Source organism: Cynocephalus volans, chromosome 9 (genome assembly GCF_027409185.1).
Source record: "Cynocephalus volans isolate mCynVol1 chromosome 9, mCynVol1.pri, whole genome shotgun sequence".
NCBI lineage: Eukaryota > Metazoa > Chordata > Mammalia > Dermoptera > Cynocephalidae > Cynocephalus > Cynocephalus volans.
In genome coordinates this window covers 132,715,851-132,734,658 of record NC_084468.1, presented here as the reverse complement: position 1 = coordinate 132,734,658, position 18,808 = coordinate 132,715,851, and the positions used below count along the sequence as shown (strand labels likewise).

Below are 18,808 nucleotides of genomic sequence, written 5' to 3'. Positions count from 1 at the left end.
AGTGTTTCCAAAGGGCACTAAGGCTAGTCAACTAAACAGTCAGTAAGCTTTGAGTGGAAACCTGTCAAATATCCAGTGAGGCGTTCCACAATTTAAGTTCAAATATATGAAAGTAAAGAGGAAAATGGGCACAAGTAATGATATATATAACACAGTAGAAATCACTGGATGGTCTTAATGTGACCCTTTTTAAATACTAAAAATAACTAAATCTAAACCATAAAGTCTTATTTGGATTCTTAAACATTTTTTGGTAAAGAGGCAGACAAGACTCTTAAGACAGCTTTCTAGAACTTAATTTTGGTAATGTCAGAAAATTTTAATACATTAATAAATGGCATATTTTTTTCTTGAGTTATTTTGTTTCTATCTTCATATTCCAACTTTATGGTGCTTTTGGATGTAAATATGTAGGGGGTAAATGCAATTTCAGAGTTGCGTGCTTAAAAAAAACAGCATACATATTAATTGCATCCATATGTTTAAGTTATTTCTCCCCTAACTCCCATCTTAAAATAAAATTTTACAACATTTATTGTTGGTTACTAAGTGCTGTACTGAGTTAACTTGTTTCATCAGTTAGATTAAAAAGCCCATTTCAGAGAGTCTAAAATAGACTTTAAGTTGAAGCCAAATACCACATTGTCACTAAGCCAAATCTACTTTCCTTTACTTTTATTTCTTTTCTTTATTTCTCTCTTCCTTTCATTCTGTCTGGTGTGTGTATCTATATTCTATGTATATTGTCTCTTTTTCTGTATATAGCTACAGAATCATGCAGGCATGTAATTAATAGTCGGCACAAAAACCAATAGATACAGCTTGTTGAAAATCTCTTATAATATTTCCATTTAGAAATCCATTAATAAATTCTCTGGGTAATATTTGAGATGGTGTTTATAAAATATAAATATGTGGCTTTACTGGAATGTCTCAGTATTTGCATAGTCTTTTTTATTACTGTATATTTCAACGTCTGGAATGCTGCCTGCTAAATTCAGGTTTTGTTAGAGAAAGTAGTAAGGCTATTTACAGAAATAATTCAGAATTGATGAACAAGAATGTTAAATAATAAAGCAAGCTTTTAGTAGAAATGTTTAACAGAATGTTTTATTCAATACTAGATTGCTTTTTAATAGTGGTAGTAGGATATCTCTTAGCTGCATTCCTGCTGAATTAAGTTGACTTGTAGGGCCATTCATTCAGTAAATATTTATTGAGCATCTACTATATGCCAACACCCAGAAGCACAGAAGTCTCTGATCTTAAGGAGACTTACAGTCCAATCAATAAAATAGAAAGTTAAACCAGTAATTAGAATATTAAATAAATAGGTAGTAAGTGTTTGTACACATTGCCCTGAGAACAATAAGGGAGGGATGGCAACAGTCTGGATGAAGTCAAGAAAGATCTTCTAGAGGCCAGAGATGCCTGAGCTGAGTCTTAATGAATGAGAAAGAGGCAACCACACAGACAAAGGTAATAGAAAAATATGAACAAGGGCTGAAAGGCTATATGACACATTACATGTCATATTATACAATTTGAGAGGGACAGGGACGGGATGAGACTGGATGAAAACAGTTATTGAGTGCTTACTTAACCCCAGCCAGGCACTGTGTTGTCTTTATATGCTGTAATAAAAACATCATACATTTACTGATGGCTTACTGTGTGCCAAGAACTGTTCCAAGTGATTTATATTAACTCATTTTAATCCTTACAACAACCCAATAAAATACCCACAATTATTATCACGATTTTTAGATGAGGACATTTAGGCAAAGAACATTGAGTAACTTGCCTGAAGTCACTCAGCTAATATGTGATAGCACTAAGATTTGAACTGAGGAAGTCTGATTCCAGTGTCTGCATATGTAACCCTGTGCTGTGGTGCTACCTCATGATAAGGAATTTGGATGGAAGGATTTTAATTAGAGACATTACATAATCAAATATGCAACTTTAAAACTGAACGTCTCCTTGCAGGTCAGGTATATTTAACCCCTGAGAACAAATAGGAAGACTGCCAGCCAATGCTTATATATTTGGTCATTGAAAGATACTTTTATTCTTCAGTAATCTTGCATTAGAAATAAAAAAATAAATTGCTTAAACACAGAAAGACTCTTATTTTTCAGTGAATCTGTCTGGCACATTGTCTAGACTAAGCCCCCTTTAAGATAACCTAAGACCAAATGTATTAATAATTACTGAAAGTGGCTAATGGGTATATGGGGATTCATTATACTATTCCATTAGAAAAATTTTACGTAATAAACAAATTTTAAAAAGAGATTGGCTGGGACCAAAACTTTCTAGGTAAAGGGGAGTTCATTAAAAACAGCTTAGGCATTTGGAAGACTTTGTTAAGCTACGCTATTACCAACCCACCTTCCTGAACCTTATACAGGTATAAGGATACCTGTATGACTCCAGTGATTTCAAGCCTCATTTATGCATTTACATTTTCCATTTCTCTATACAGAGGACTGAATGGCAAGTGAAAAGAGGGCAATAAACAGAATTGCTTGACGGGCTTTTTCAAGTCACACTACTACCCCAGGATTTCTCACTTGGGTCTTAAAAATCACTGCTATAGTGAGACACTGGAGTGTTGTTATATCCCCCAAGTGTGTTGGGGCTGAAAAAATGAGAAATACTGCCTTAAGTGACATCTTTCAGAGCTTTCCTGAGGGAATCGTTTGGTCTCTTTGTAATAGCAGAGACCAGCCTTCACCTAACACTCCTCTTCCTCCCCCACAGCCTCATTTTGCCCTCATCAGGAATTGTGTTCATCTCTCAAGCTTGGTTTTGTCCCCAGTACAACCCTAGATGAGTCATAAGGATTCTGGGCTAGCTTGCTATATAATAGGCACTCAGTAAACTTTTCTGTTTCGTGAAAATTCTGTACAAAGAACTGTTCTACCTGCTGTACACCACTAAAATATATAATATTGTGACCTTTATAGTATAGTTGCAAAGACAGATTAGTAATCTATTTAAAGGTACATCTATTTAAAATAACATTACCAGGAAGCCTGAATCGAGTGCATGCTATAAATTGGCAGTATGAACAAGCAGTAAGATTTGGGAAATATTATACCAACTAGGTGGAACTCAAGCAGGGTTTTCTAGTGAGGGGTAGAACTTATAAAATTGAAGATGAAGGTGACCATTCTAGAAGGGGCAGTGGCATGAGAGAAGATGTGAGGCAGAAATGGCTTATGTTTGTAGAAGAAAACCATCTTGACAGGAAAGGAACACTTGCATATGGGAATAGGTTGAGGGAATAAGAGTTAGAGAGGTTGGAAAACCTTCAATGCTGGAATTAGGCCTTTATCTTTTAAGTACTGGGAATCATTTGAAGACATTTAATCAGAGGAATATTGTATAAAGGACAGTTTGGGAAAATTCAATTCTGCAGTATAGGCTAAAGGAAGAAACTGAAAAGAGGGGGGATAAAAGTAAAGAGACTATTACAATACTCAGGACTTGAAGTTATAAGGGGACTGCATTCAGGAAAGAGTGATGACTGTGAGAAACTTTATAAAAGAAGTGATGGGGCTTAGTGACTGATTATATGTAAAAGAAGGAAGTAAAATTTTAAAATGTTGGTAAGATTCTGAGCATTAAAAAAAAAAAATCAGAAGAAGACTGTAACCCTTGACTGAGGCATGCTAGAATATAAAGTTAATTTATTAATTTTTCCAGATTTTTAGATATGTTTATTTCAGGTATACTAAGACATACAGATCATACACATAGATGGCCAGCAGGCAAGGGTACTGATGGGCACTTCAAGGAATGAACAATCCTCAGGTTATAGATTTGAAAGTCTTCCAAATAGAAGTAAGGTTTGAAGTCCAGTAAAAAAAAATTCCAGGGGAGGAAGTTTAAATTGAGGAAATGAGAGTGCTACAAGAGAACTTGTTGTGATAAATTCATTTATGAATGAGAAAAGAAGTCAGCAGAAGACAGAGAATAAAGGAATAGGTTAGCAAACCAGTCTAGTGTAAAGCCATTGAAGCCACAGAAGAGAGAATATGAAGATACTAGGTTGTGATCAACACTGTAATCACAGAGATCAAGATGAATGAAAAATGGCAGGTGAATTTTAGAAACAGGAAGACAAATGTGGATTATCAGTTGGTGATATAAAATCAGTTGATGATATAAAGTGTGACTGTAAAGTTTTGAGATCATAGTCATTATCTTACAATTTCATTCCATAAGTTTCATACTTGAAAAAGCCCTTTCTTTTGCATTTTTATTACTAACTCAAAAAAATGCTTTATGGGCCGGCCCTGTGGCGCACTCGGGAGAGTGCGGCGCTTGGGTGCGCGGCGGTCCTCCCGCCGCGGGTTCGGATCCTATATAGGGATGGCCGGTGCACTCCCTGGCTGAGCGTGGTGCAGACGACACCAAGCCAAGGGTTGCGATCCCCTTACCAGTCACAAAAAAGACAAATAAATAAATAAATAAATGAAAGCTTTACTTTAATCAAGAAGTAAAACATTTGTGTTTAAGAATTCTACAGTGTTTTTAGATGTCTTGAGGGCTTGGAAAGAAAATTGATTATTATTTAACCTATGTAAGATAATACAGCTTTTATTCTGTCATTGAGATAGAATAATCAGATCACTATATATGTGTCTTGAGAAAGCCGTTTCTCCAAAGTGGTCAGTAATGTGCCAATTCTATTAAAATTTTAAGACTTTTTAAAAAAAAGTATTAAAAAGAGGAGATTGGTATTTTTGAAAGTTGTCTCATCATACATACCCTTTTCATTTCAAAACAATGTTAAGTGCCAAACAGTATAAATAGCATTAAGACCAGTTACAGTAAATTTGTGTCTATAATAAAGATGTATATGCTATAATGTCATTATTCTTAGTTTCTCTATAGTAGTTGACATTATTGATCGTTCTGTCTTTGGAACACTCATCCTATGGCTTCCATATCACCCTATATTGCTTCTCCTCCTACCCACCCTCTAACTGCCCCTTCTGTCTTCTTCATCACTTCCTCATATCATACCCTAAATTTAAGAATTTCTCAAGGTTCAGCTCTAGGTCCTATCGTGTATGTGTCTGATGTAGTTTCTTCCTGGGGCTTAACCAGTGGTTTCAAACTGTGCTAGAGCCCTAAAGACTTAGAATTGTCTCAAGGGCGGTTTATTAAGGAGGGCTTCATTAGGAGAGTGTGGTGCTGATAATACCAAGGTCAAGGGTTTGGATCCCTGTACCGACTAGCTGTCAAAAAAAAGGGTGACTTCACCCACCTTTAAAGTAGAATAGCCCTATCTCCATGTTTTTTATGTGAGGCCACTTCAAAATTTCATGGAAAAATAGAATTAAAAGATATAAAATCTTTTCATGAACTTTTTGAAATCCCCTCATATATGTATAGAGGTTTTATGTAATATTTTGTTTCAAAAAGGATATCATTTCTGCTGCTTAAACACACACACATACACAGCAAAAGGGAAAGACAGAAAACCACTGATTTAAATATCTCTTTTTTATGAGTGACATCCAAATCAGTATTTCTGATCTCTCATCTCAGAGCCAGTCTTGGACTTTCTTTTGCGCATTGAACATCTTGACCTAGATAAATAGCTAACACTATCACTTCAGATTCCATGTATCTGACATAGAATTTACTGTCTTTCTTCTGCCAAACTGGTTCTCCCTAAGAGAAACTCCTGTTTCTGTTCACTGCTTTACTACTCTCTGAAACATGCAAGTTTAAAAAAAAGAAAAGAAAAAAGAATTAGTTTTGTCTTTTCCCCTTTCCTCATTGCTCAAAGTCATCAGTCTCTAAGACTTGTTGATTTTTTTCTTAGGACGCGGTTGACATATTCATCCCTTTCTTTCTGTTACCATAGCTGTCACAAGGATTTCGGTGTACACTTCTTTATGTTTTGGACTGCTCTCAGAACCTCCAAAGAGATCTCTCTGACTCCAGGCTCTTAGCCCTGCAGTATATTTTGAAATCCTGAGCCAGATTTCAGTTTCCTAAAATAATATGTTCATCATTATTTTCCTAAAGAAACTTCTGAAGCATTTCTTCCTTCCCAGTTTTTGCTGTGTTAAATGGGGATCACACCTATTCCCAAACCTAATAATAATACAGCATTCTTTTTAGTGCTTTGTATGTGCTGGATACTGTGTTAAGCACTTTATATATATTATTTAATTTTCGAAACAATATTATGAGCTAAGTATTATTATCTCTATTTTATAGATGGGAAACAGAGATTAAGCTATTTGCCCAAAGTCAAACAGCAAAGTGGCAGAGCCAGGATTAGTACTCTGAGCCGTCTGACACCATAGCCTAAGTGCTGAAGTAATATGTTCTCTACCACCCCCTCCCCTTCTAATGGGGGAAAAGGCATGTGGCCTGGGTGGAGATTACTGAAGGCAGCAGTCAAGGGAAAGGGCACTGACTTTGCCAGCTGTTTAGAAGAGGCTTAAGGTTCCCATTCATAAATTCAGTCTGTAGATCCATATAACATTAAATAGCTATGCAGCTACCTCTTTCTTTGTGACTATCTTTAGGATTAAGGTCGCCATTTTGTGGTTTCTTTCTCGAGACTGTCCTTGATGTTTAACCATATATTAATTTCATTCCATCAAAAAATATTTTAGATGCTGTTCTGAAAACAATCCTAGTCCATATTCCTCACTTCCTGTTGGCTCCGTTTCTTGTTAGTAGTCCAGGGACAGCCTTATCACTCACTATTTAAAACTAACCCTTGCCTCGTCATGCTGCTCTACTACTTGGGCCTCAACATAACTTTGTTCACTGTAATGATGATGAGGGTGACATAAAGATACTTTAATAATTCATTCATTAGATTGTAAACTCATGTTTTGCTTGGGCTCAGTCTTTTTTTTTATTCTGTTACAAAGGTTTTATATATTTTGCAACTTATTCCTAGATGCCAGGTTCTAAGATATCCCATTGATGAATAGAGAAGACAATATATATAAATTAAATTTAAATAACTAAAAACTAAACACAAGCAGGGCTAATACAGTTCCTAAGCTGAATAGTCAACACGGTGCCAAAGACCAGGAGCACCCCTGAGACCGTCAGAGTGTATGATGCTAAAATGTCCTTTGCTCAAGTTGACACACATGGAGGGGCAGGTTGATGCCCCTGTCCTCAGCAGTGCTCTGCAAGCTTTTTACTCCTCCAGTCAAGATTTGGAAGATTCAGTGTTCTTGCACTCAGTCTTGTCCCTAGAGCCTGGCGTAATACCTAACAGACAAGGAGGCATGATTGCTTAATGGTTGAGAGTATGAGTTCTCAGAGTCAAACTGCTTGAGTGCATAGTTTGAGTCTGCCGTTTAATTACCACCTGCCCTTGCCTTGGGCAAGATATCTAAGTTCTTTGTGTGTTATCTTCCTTACCTATAAAATGGATAAGGTAGAGTACTCATATCATAAAGTTTAAAGATTAAATTATATAAATAATAAATCACTTAGAAAAGTTCCTTGCACATAGTAAGTACTTAATAACTATTTGTTATCATTGTTGTTAGCAGACCTCAATGAATATTTGTTGACTGAATATTGAGGGTCTGATCTGTGCAAAGCACTTTGCTGTGTTTTTATATACATATCATTTAATCCTTAATATAACACTATGAAGTGGGTACTAATATTATCCACATTTTATAAGAGAGAAAATAGAAACTTAGGTTAAATAACTTATTCTTGATCACATAGTTCATAAAGCATAGCACATTCCTTGAACTTATTGGACAGATTGCATCGACTGTTATTCAACCTTCCAAGTGTATTTGTCCTGCTTCTTATATCAGGAATATATTCTTCAAGGGCAGAAACATTAAGACCTAATAGTGCTGTATACATAGTTCATGATCATTGAATGCATAAATGAATAAATACTATTACTGTTTTTTATAAGGTCCTTGTGAAGGAGTATTAGTGCTGTTTTCCTCAAATAAAAAAAGAAACTAATACTGGATAATGATTATTTTTCCTTGTTTATAATTTATTAATTGCCTTCAGTGTGAAGGTCTGCACAGCATATAAAAATTGAAGACCCATTTTCTTAGGGATTAAAAAAAATATTCTCTTATGAACATGAGGGGTTTTCTTCACCCTTTTAATCTGGAAATTAAGAATACTGACTGTTGTAGGGGTGTTGAAATAGACTTTGTGTGTCTTTGCTTCCATCTCTCCCCTCATGCATCCCATAGCACTTATTTATTCACCCAATTTAGAGATCTAACAGTGAAGAAAATACATAAGGTCTTTGCTTTTGTGGATCGTGTATTTTAGAAGCAGGAGACAGACATAAACAAGTAAATAAAATACAGATAGCGATAGCACTTAGCATTTAATAGTTTCCCATGATGAGGAAGTTATGGATGATTGGGGGTAGACATATGTGCCAGGTGTGCAGTAAGAGCCATAGTAGGGGGGTGCCTTACAAAAGGTGTATGCACACGTCTTTTAAAAAGGGCACACATACACACACATGTTCCTTATGTTTAGTTAGTCCCTGGTTTAACCATCCCATGCTTGGATGCAACATATGGCTTTTACTTTGTTATTTAGCCATCTAAGTTCAAAGAAACTGTCAACAATAATGCTCTTCCTATGGCAAAAATAATAAGCATCAAGCCATTTTCACAGGTGCTATGTTTCTTTTTTCCTCCTTTCTACTTCCCAGGATGAAATGGGGCCTAGAATCAAAGAAGCAATAGTTTTTCCCTATACCTGTAAAAGATTAGCTTTTTGTCATTGGGGATGATGCAAGCAGCAAAACCAAATGCGAGAAAACAGAGATGAAGCCAAAAAGGACCATTTCAGATTGTAATGGCTGGTTTCTGTTTCATATCACTGAGCAAGATGAGAAACTCTTGCAGAGTTTTATAGGAACAGCTTCAGAGTACTAAAGGATGACCTCACCCTCAATGCCCTTGCCAGGTTCTTAGCCCCACTGTGAAAACACAGGTTGATTTTCAACATGAAACAAGCCAGAAGTATGGAATGACATTTTCAGGTGACAGTTGTGGGCCTATTGCCTATAATTAGCACCTCTTAACCCTCAAACTTGCCCATGCCTTTTTCAGGCTGTTGAAGCTCAAATCCGAAGTTTTGGACAGACGCCTTCTCAACTACTCATAGAGCCCCATCCTCCCAGAGGTTCTGCCATGCAAGTTGTAAGTGCTATTTTCACTCTCCTCATTTCTTGCCTCTTTTCCAGACTGTGTTTGATATTCATAACAATCTTTCCTTGTGCTTGAGATTGTCTACCACACCTGGGCCTATTCTTACGCAATGTTTATTAACTTGCTAACAACCAGCAAATGTTATTGCATTCTCTCCTGGAGTCTTTGAGAAGGTAAATGTTGCTCCAGTGCTCTAATATTTCACCAGTTCGTCTTTTGTGTTGCAGAATTAAAAGGTCCATAATTGTCATGTATCCTCATTGTGGGATAAAGGACTATAGACATAGGGGCTGATAAGTTTTCTGATTTGACCCCTTGAGTTTCTAGATTAGTTTTGCTATTGTGTTTATTCCTTATGTCCCAATATGTTTTTCAGTTTGGGAATTTAAAAACTAATTTTAATAATGTAGTCCCTGAAGGTCAGGGAGTACGGTGGGGGGGGGGGGGGGAATGATGGTTTGGTGTAACAAACCACCCCAAATCTAGTGGCTTAAAACAATTATTTGTTTTATTTCTCCTGATTCTGAGGTTTAGATGGGCACTTCTGCTCTTTTCACCTTGGCTCACTCATGCATTGCGGAGGGGTGGGTTGAGATAGCTGGGCTTCGCTTTCCATAAGTTCTTTTATCACTCGCATGGTAGGAGCAGTGTCCCAAAAGATACATCATATTGCCATTCTATTGGTCAAGGCAAGTCAAAAGCCAGCCCAGGGCCGAGCCCGTGGCGCACTCGGTAGAGTGCTGCACTGGGAGCACGGCAACGCTCCCGCCGCGGGTTCGGATCCTATATAGGAATGACCAGTGCACTCACTGGCTGAGTGCCGGTCACGAAAAAACGACAAAAAAAAAAAAAAAAAAAAAAGCCAGCCCAGAATCAGGGATAGGGAAATAGACTTGAGCTGTAAAATAATGTGGCTGTTCTACCTTTGTGGTTCTTGAAATTTCAGGGGAAAATTCTTCAGTGAGAAAAGAAACATGGCATAGTAACAAACTGAATTGCATGATAAAAATAATTTTTTTAAAGAACAGACTATAGATTTTTTTTCTTGAATTGTCCCTCATAAAAACAGATTGCACATTACTGTTTTAAATTAAGGAGAGAGAATATAAAATCTATTTTCATAAATATAATAACAGTTTAACATAAATTCAAATTCGATGTTGTAGCTTAGAGCTGGCAGAATTTTGACAAATAGTGGGAAAGAGAGAGTAGCAGCCAAGAGGGCAAGAGATACAGATGAGGTCCTGTGTGCCTCTGGCTCTCTTTTCTTTTCTTTTTTTTTCCTTTTTCTTCCCACATCACCTTCTTCTCTGTGTGTTTTCTTTTGTCCTCTTTGTCATCTTATTTCTTCTTCCAAGTTTTTTCCCTCTTCTTTTTCTAGTCATATGAATTGGCCATAATAATTAAACTACAAGCATTTAAAAAATTATTTCATCACCTTTTCTCCTAAATGTTTTAAAACCAGTGATATCAGATTTAAATGAACATGAAGAGAGACTTTAGTAGGCAGAAGACTACACAAAAAGTGAACATTTAGTAAGAACAATGGAAAACAGTGCCATAAAAATAGTAAGAATGATTTATGTTTGGGCTTTGGAATTAGTTTTAGTAATAGCTTGTCAATGAGACTCAGGCTATTTTGGTGCCTGCTAATGTAAGCACCTCCACTGCTCTATTGACTTTCTGCCTGGGTCACTGCACAGCCTTGGTTACTGGGGCAGTGCTGCAGTTCCCACTGCCAAGACTTCCTCCATAGCTAAAGGAATATTGGCTCATCGAGGAAGATCAGCTTTACTGTCCCTAGGTCAGGAAGGCTGGGAAGGCACATGCTCATATGAAGATGGAAGACTGTCTTTCCCATTATCTTTGTTCTGAGTTGAATACCTGAACTCCTTTTCAGACTTGTAGAGATGGTGTTTTTCATCTTACATATATGTAGGTGGGAAAGAAAGACATGTTAAAAAAAAAACCAGATTTGTCAGCAAATGTACACTTAATCTGGGAAAACTGAATGAAATTTGGCTACGTTTTCTACTTCTACCTCAGATGGCCTTACAGAGGCACCAGGGTTAAAAGAGGATTTATTTCTCTTATCCCTGTTTAGCAGCTGCCCTACTCATCTCCAGCTGCTGCCATCACTGCAGGCTACCCCAATAGGGTAGGATGTGCTTTTTCTTAGTTCTAGAGCTCCTCATTCGTACTTACTAGCCAAGGATATGATGGAGCTCCTGAGAGTTTCCTGCTGCTTGCCTGCATCAGGAGCTCGAGTCAGACTGGGGTGTGCAGGAGGGACAGCTGACTGGAGGGACAGCTTGTTGTAAGGATGAGGTGGACCGTTCTGGGTATGGGTCTATAGCTGTAGCTTGCTGCGGAAAGTGGCTTGTCCATGCCATGTGGCTAAGAGTTGGCCCACTGGAGTCACTATATAAATAAGACATTCTTCCTACACATTGGAGATTTTTGTGTTTTTTTAAGGATATAAACATTGGAATTATTCAATTTGAGCCTAATATATTTAGAGTATGAGCTGTTAAGCTCAAAGATATGTACGAACTCCCTTTCAGTGGGACTATGATTATGTTGTACTCTAATTTTCTCAGAGTTTATAAATTGGCTTTAGTAAATATTATTTAAAAACTACATAATTGAAAAATAAGACTTGGTACTCTGAAATGATGTTCATTTCCTTTTCCCATGACTTCTTTAAAACTAGCCTATAGGATATTTTGTTTGTGTTGCTCCTTGTTTGTCATTTTTACCTAATTTCACAGAATTCTTTAAAAACTGTATAAAAGATTTTTTGTATGACAAAAAATTACTTATTGATATTGAGGATTTTAAAAATCAAAGGCCCACATATTTATTAATTGTTTTTACTGACATTCAGATGAGTTCTGCCCTCAACATCAATGTACTCCACCACACACTTACATATGAATATGGCAGAAATTAAAGCCACCTCGTGCTGCGTTAAGTGCATGAGCCATAATATACACCAGGTGTAGTAATTAGCTGGCACACGAAGGCTGCCTATTTGTCTGGTTTTGCTGCTGTTGCTGTATCCCCCTGTGTTTTCATACCATCAGATAGTTGGATTTAATTGAGGCCACATCAGATGAGGCATTACTGACACCTTTAATTGAATGAGCATCCAGGGAGGATTAACTCATAATATTGATTGGCTTTTAGCCACTTGCTCAGAAGGGTGTCTGGGTAGCTTATTAGTTGCCTTTATTTACACCTTTATGCAAAGAGTGCAAATAGGAATTCTTAGTGCAATATGTTTTTCTAAGTACTCTTTAACTTTTTTAAAAGGACTGATAATAAAAATGCAAATGTATTTAATTTTTTATTAGCAGTTCGAAATAAATGTGTTAAATATATTTGCCTACACATTTACATATACCTTGTGTTTTGAAATATGGCAGTAGGAAAGCAGCCAGAAGCATTTCATCAAAGTGTTTCAATTCTGAATGATACTAATCAGCTATTAGAAAATAGACACGGTAGGAGAGAATTGCGGAAAATGTACAGTGCAATTACTGTATGATAGCATACTACCACAAAGTATAAATAAAGCCAATAAATCAGAGTAGTGTTATATGTCTTGGATTATGACATATGGGTTGTAGTATTGTTCTAAATCCTTAGTAATCTTCAAGATTTATTTTGTTGCTGGTCATTAGAACAGACAATGTTTCATTTAACATTTTCAATTACTTTCTGCTTTTCAAAGGAGAAATCAAAAAGTCTTGAGCTTTAGTTTTTTTACCAAGAAGGAGGAGGGGCATCTATGTATTCTCTTTATCCCCAGCTACAGCAGAAAGCAGTGTCATTTGCGTTACAATAGGCAGTGTTTATGACTTGGCACACTATATAAATATATTGTTTTTAGAAGTACATTTAATTATGCATTACTTGAAACATCTTTATAATTAAGTTTGTATATTACATTCATAAGTTATTTCTCTACTGCAATATATGCATGCCATCTACCTATTGTTTATAAATATGTTTGTTTTCATTATCTCTTTGTTTAGTTGTCAAAATCTTCATGCTAACTCAACAACTTTTGATAATCTTCGGAAATTACCTTGGCTTGCTTTTATGTCTATTGCCTATACTCATTCTTTTTCTGTTTTTTACTAGAAGATCATTATGTGACATGTGACAGCAACTGGAATGGTTTAACACAATCCCCAGTACTTTGCCTATTTACTATCTAAATCAAATCATAATTCTAGTTTCTCATGGCAGTGAGGAGAGAAAGGCAGTTAATAAAACATAAACTTTTAAAGTATTTCTGTTATTGTATTCTACTTTAATCACCAAATATTTCCACTAATGACACACATGAAAAGGAAGCCAGTCATAACTGCTGTTTCTGCAAGCCTTTCTGCTCACTGTACTTTCACTTGCAAGTTGTGTTAACATGGTCTTCTTCTTCTTCTTTTCCTGTACCCTCTTTCTTGTCCTTCTTTTGTCTTTTCCTTCTTGTATATTTGGGTCTTGTCATGCCCACTCAACAGTATCTCCTCCTGCAGAGTCCATTGATGTTCACAGACCAAGCCCAGCAGGATGTTATCATGGTCCTAAAGTTTCCCTCCAACTCCCCTGTCACTCACGTGGCAGCCAACACCCAGCCTGGTGTGGCAACTCCTGCTGTGATCACAGTCACTGCTAACAGGCTGTTTGCCGTGAATAAGTGGCACAACCTTCCTGGTAAGTAAAGGAATATCATTATAAGGCATAGTAACTGCTAACACTGTGTAAAGATATCATAATATCCACTTAAATATATTATATCACAACATTTAAGCTTTTAATTTTCAAGCATTAGTGTGAATCAAAATGTTGAACAGTTTGAAAGGCTGAAAGTCCCATCTGAGGTACATAGTACAAATGTTAAAACATAAACTATTCTTTGGCATCTGGTGGTTTGTTTTTCTGTTTGGTGGTAAATATTGTTTCTGATATAATATTTTAATATAATATTCTATATTGCATTCATAAATAGAATATATTTATTTATCATATGTTCCCTTTTTTTCACTCATTCATTTACTTAATAAACACTCCTGTTTATCTACTGTATGCCAGAAACTACATTTTGTGCATGGCATGGTAGTATTTGTTGTGGACGATAGAAAAAAGAACACTTAAATAACACAGCCAAAATACTGCATACCCGTAAGTACCTTCTTTTCTTCCATTAAGTGCTGAATGGTCATGCTGAACTGAAATAACCATGAGAATCATAAACCGTCCAAATTTGAAGCGATATTAGAGTTTATCTACTCCAGCCCCAAGGAGTAGATTCCATTTTACCAGGGAAGACACTAAGCCTGCCTTATTCAGCATCATATATGGCCAGTCAGTGGCACGGTTTGAATCCACGTTTTCTGACTCAGATTTTATGACTGCCCCTCTGTGGTTCATTGCCTCTCATTAGAGCAGGAATCCTGGGATCTGCATTTAGCACTGTTCTTTTTGGTCACTCGTTAGAATTTTTTTCTTTTTTTAAGAAGGAAAAAATTTTTAAAGTTCTGTAGATTATATGTTTTTTTTTTCCCCAAGCCATTGTTTTAGGTAGGAGATTTCAAATGATAAATTTTAATAGTCTGTTAACTTGTCATTCAATTTGTAAAATGTGCATAAAGCACTGCTCATTAGAAAACCTGGAATGGTGGCAAAAATACAAATTCTTGAGCAAGGGCCTCATGCCAAATTAAATGCAAGAGTTTTACAACAGAACAAAAGTGATATTCAAACAAAAACTTGATACACTGACTAAGCTCAGTTAGGAACCAATCACAAAGAATCTGTGGTTGGAATCAGAATTTACTAAATATAGCCATTTTCTTAGCCAATGGAAGTGAAACAACGAAAAGAAATTCCTATATTTGATAAGAGAATAGATTTCAGAAAAAGTGGAGACAGTAAAAACTGAGGCAGGTTTGTCTCTGTTATTAAGTCCTTGTATTCCTTTTTCTTCAAGCCAACTTCTCTTACAGAGGTAAATGTGTATGCAAATGACATACTTATATTTTGGAACTAAAGATTATAATTTGTTTAAGAAGCATGATTTTTGTTTTCACTAAATACTACTCTCCCTAGAAGAAAAACACGCTGGTGGTATATTCTATCAAATACACTAGAAGATTTGCATACTCTGTGTACACTTACTCTTGGCGCTTTGTAAGTGCATCAGTGTGTGTGAATCAGGGCCACCACAAATGATGCTTATCCTGGGTGGCTGTTTGTGGCAGCCCTGAAAACTTCTTCATTAAACAGAGTGACAGCATATGTGAGGACAGGCAAACGTTTCCAACTTCTGGAAAGCCCTGACTACTCTCTGCCCCCTTTAGCCTAGTGAAGAGCTAGGTCAGCAGGGACTGAGCTGGCTCAACCAGAGGGGTACTAGGGTCTGCTGCTGATATTCAAGTTGTTAGGCATACTCCCTAAGCATTGATGACTAAGCGCTTATGACATTTCCCTTTTGAGCAAGCCATGAAGCTTGCTTCCCTTAGTACTTGGTGGTCAGGTGTTCTCTTCCCCACTTCCAGTTCTTCTATGAATATGTAAAGTGATGTAGGGTTAGGGTCCCTCTGTTGGAGTACCACTTACGGTGCATCCAGCTGTTCTCAGCCCAAGTTCACGTTTCTGTAAATTAAGAGCTTGGGGCACTGCATAGTTCTGCAGATTCTTTGCCTGTAATTCTCCTCAGTGAGCCTCCACTGTGTCTGTACCTGTGCCATTAGTGATTTTTGTCCCCGTCCTTTATATACATACTGCCTTTACAATACGACACAGCAACTCTTCACCAGATAAACATAAAGAATACAAATGGGAATACATCACAGGCAGTTCTTTCTAGTGACCTTCAATTCTGAGCTACACCTACACCTGAAACTATTAAGCATCCATTCCACTAAATCTATGCCTCATTTAGGTGTGTTTACATAAATCTGATATTTCATCCTATCTTGTGCTACCTTTACCTGTCACTATGCCTTGATTTAAAACAAACATCAAAAATCCCTACCAGTTTTTCTTCAGAAAATATCAATACACTAATTTTTTAAAAACAATTTTAGATTCTGTTTCTTTTCTGAGGATCTGTGATTTCCATAGCTCATTCATTAGACAGCTAGCTCCTGTCATTTCTTTGAATGGTATCTGTGTACTGATTTTGAAAAGAAATAATCTTTATCCTCCCTTCTCACTCAAAGCACCTTGAAGAACCAAAAAAAATTAAAATAACAGCATCTAATGTTTATAGAGGACTTTCTAGTTTGTAAGTAATCTTTTGATCATTTTATGTGTATTAATCCTCTCAACAACCTGAGGATGTCACTTCTATATTTAGGTTGAACTGTATGAAATTGCCAATACCTGTTCATTCTGCCTATAAAAAAGGCAGTTTCATACAGTTCAACCTAACCCATTTGACCTGTCTTATACATCAGGAAACTGAAACACAGAGACTACATAACTTGCCCAAAGTCACAAAGGCAGTCAGTAGCGGACCTGGAAGTTGAGGCATGACCAAACCTCCATAAACCTCTTTCTCTAATAGTTTAGTTTTGGGGGTTTTTTTTCACCGGTAAGGGGATCGCAACCCTTGGCACGGTGTGGTCTGCACCACGCTCAGCCAGTGAGCGCACCGGCCATCCCTATATAGGATCCAAACTCGCGGCCTCGGCGCTCCCAGCGCCGCACTCTCCCAAGTGAGCCACGGGGCCGGCCCTCTAACAGTTTAGTTTTAATGTTTCTATAATCCCAGAGTCTCAGAGAAGTAGAGAAAAATTCTCAAGCTGTTAGTGCTGATTGACATTGGTATTGACATTGGAAGTAAATGGCAATGTTGGGTAGACCAGAGGCTGTCGTGCATTTTACTTGATCATTCCCTGTAAGCTTCTGTGATTTCTTTACCAGCAGGGTCAGTAATCAGCAAATATACATACCTTCAGTAAAAAAAGAGTGAGTCATTGGGGCCTCCTTTCTCCAGCTACTTTAGTTTCTTATACGTACTCAACTATAATTTTTGGTGCCGGTATTGTACTTAGGTATTTTATCAATACTAATGATCTTCCAAACATCTTTAAAAAGTTGGTATTTACTAACTGGGGAAATTATGACATAATAAGTTTTAAAATAATCTAATAAACACATTGAAATATACCCCATTTTTATTTTCAGCCTCTCAAAGACAGTCAGAAAAACTTCCTAGAATCTGTCTTAAGCAGAGCTCTAATACCAACCAAGCAGTAATATAAAATGCTTGTGAGTCTACAAAAGGCAGATACTGACCAGAGTGAATGGCTGAGTCATTTGGGGAAAATAGTTTGGAAAAGGGCCCAGAATTTAGCTATCAGAACTATGAAGCTAAAAAGATCATCTATTCCAAACCCTTCATTTTAGGGTTTATGATTTGCCTAAGGCTTGGCTAGCCAGTGGCAGCTCCTGAGTCCCAGTACACTTCCTCTCTACCTGAATTCCTTCTACCTTTCACAGGGAAACAACCTGCAAAAAACCTCTTTTCAATTACAAAATAAGCATGCCTGAATCTTTAAAACCATTTTGAGAATTGAGCAAACTATACTTAGTATAAATTGATTTTTCTTACTCATTTGCTTCTCAGAGTATTTCTAAATTGCAACCATGGAAATATTAAATATTAATAAATTTTTTAAAAACCCTCAGTCCAATCTTTAAGGAAATATTTCAGCCAAATGCATTTAACTAAAACATTTATCTGTGGATAGCTTGCTTTATTTTTATTCAAACTTTCAATTGATTAATTTTAAGTGATGGATGAAACATTAAATGTTCCCTGACTTAGAGTTTTCCCTTTCTCCGTCATAAATTGACGTTTTTGTGGATCCTTTGTGCTGCAGCATTCAAAACTGCCTTTTTAAGAAGTAACAAAAAAATAGTATTCGCTACAGTCAGCAGATGGTTGTCACATTTTGTTTTCGGTGCACTTTACCACTTAATTTTGTTTTGTTGCAGCATCAGAGGTTGCCAGTCAAGCATCTGCTATAGCTTATGGCCTAGGACTGGAGCCACTGCTGATGGCACATGTTCAGAACAGCACTAATCTAAAATAAATGTTTAATAAGCTAGCCATAAAAGCACCTGGATTTTTCTTCTTTAAATTTCACAAAACTGCATGAGAGATTTGGAGGTTGGAAACAATTCTACATAAGGTTTGACTTACACATTTTTATGTAGTTTAGAAGATGAAAAATAATGCTTTTTTTTCCTCTATCTTTTGTGAATTCCAGCTCATCAAGGTGCTGTACAAGACCAGCCATACCAGCTGCCAGTGGAAATCGATCCTCTCATAGGTCTGTCACTTCCTTCTCTCTTTGCGATTCATTAAGCTCTGTATGGTGGCCCTGAAGTGTAGATTACAGTTGTTTTTCACTTGCTGGTTGCTGGGAATGGAATTTTCCTGATAAACCATTTGCATGCAAATTGGAATGCAATGAGCTGTGGCTATGCTGGTATTTCATCAACTCCCCCTCGTTGGTTTGCCTAATTTGAACAGGCCTAGGACGCGTGTCACTGAAAATTAATATGGATGC

General features: G+C 36.8%; 1 protein-coding gene across 6 annotated transcripts in view; it reads left to right on the top strand.

Annotated features, from left to right (window-relative positions):
* Nucleotides 1-18,808, top strand: part of LRBA (LPS responsive beige-like anchor protein) — a 754,439-nt gene that overhangs the window by 696,013 nt on the left and 39,618 nt on the right. For 3 of the 6 annotated variants that reach the window (XM_063108839.1, XM_063108840.1, XM_063108838.1), the window contains exons 49-51: nt 9,117-9,206; nt 13,745-13,937; nt 18,506-18,568. In XM_063108839.1, coding sequence (XP_062964909.1) covers nt 9,117-9,206; nt 13,745-13,937; nt 18,506-18,568 — 346 coding nt within the window. The remainder of the gene's footprint in view (nt 1-9,116; nt 9,207-13,744; nt 13,938-18,505; nt 18,569-18,808) is intronic. The other 3 variants (XM_063108842.1, XM_063108841.1, XM_063108844.1) reach the window with 2 other exon arrangements.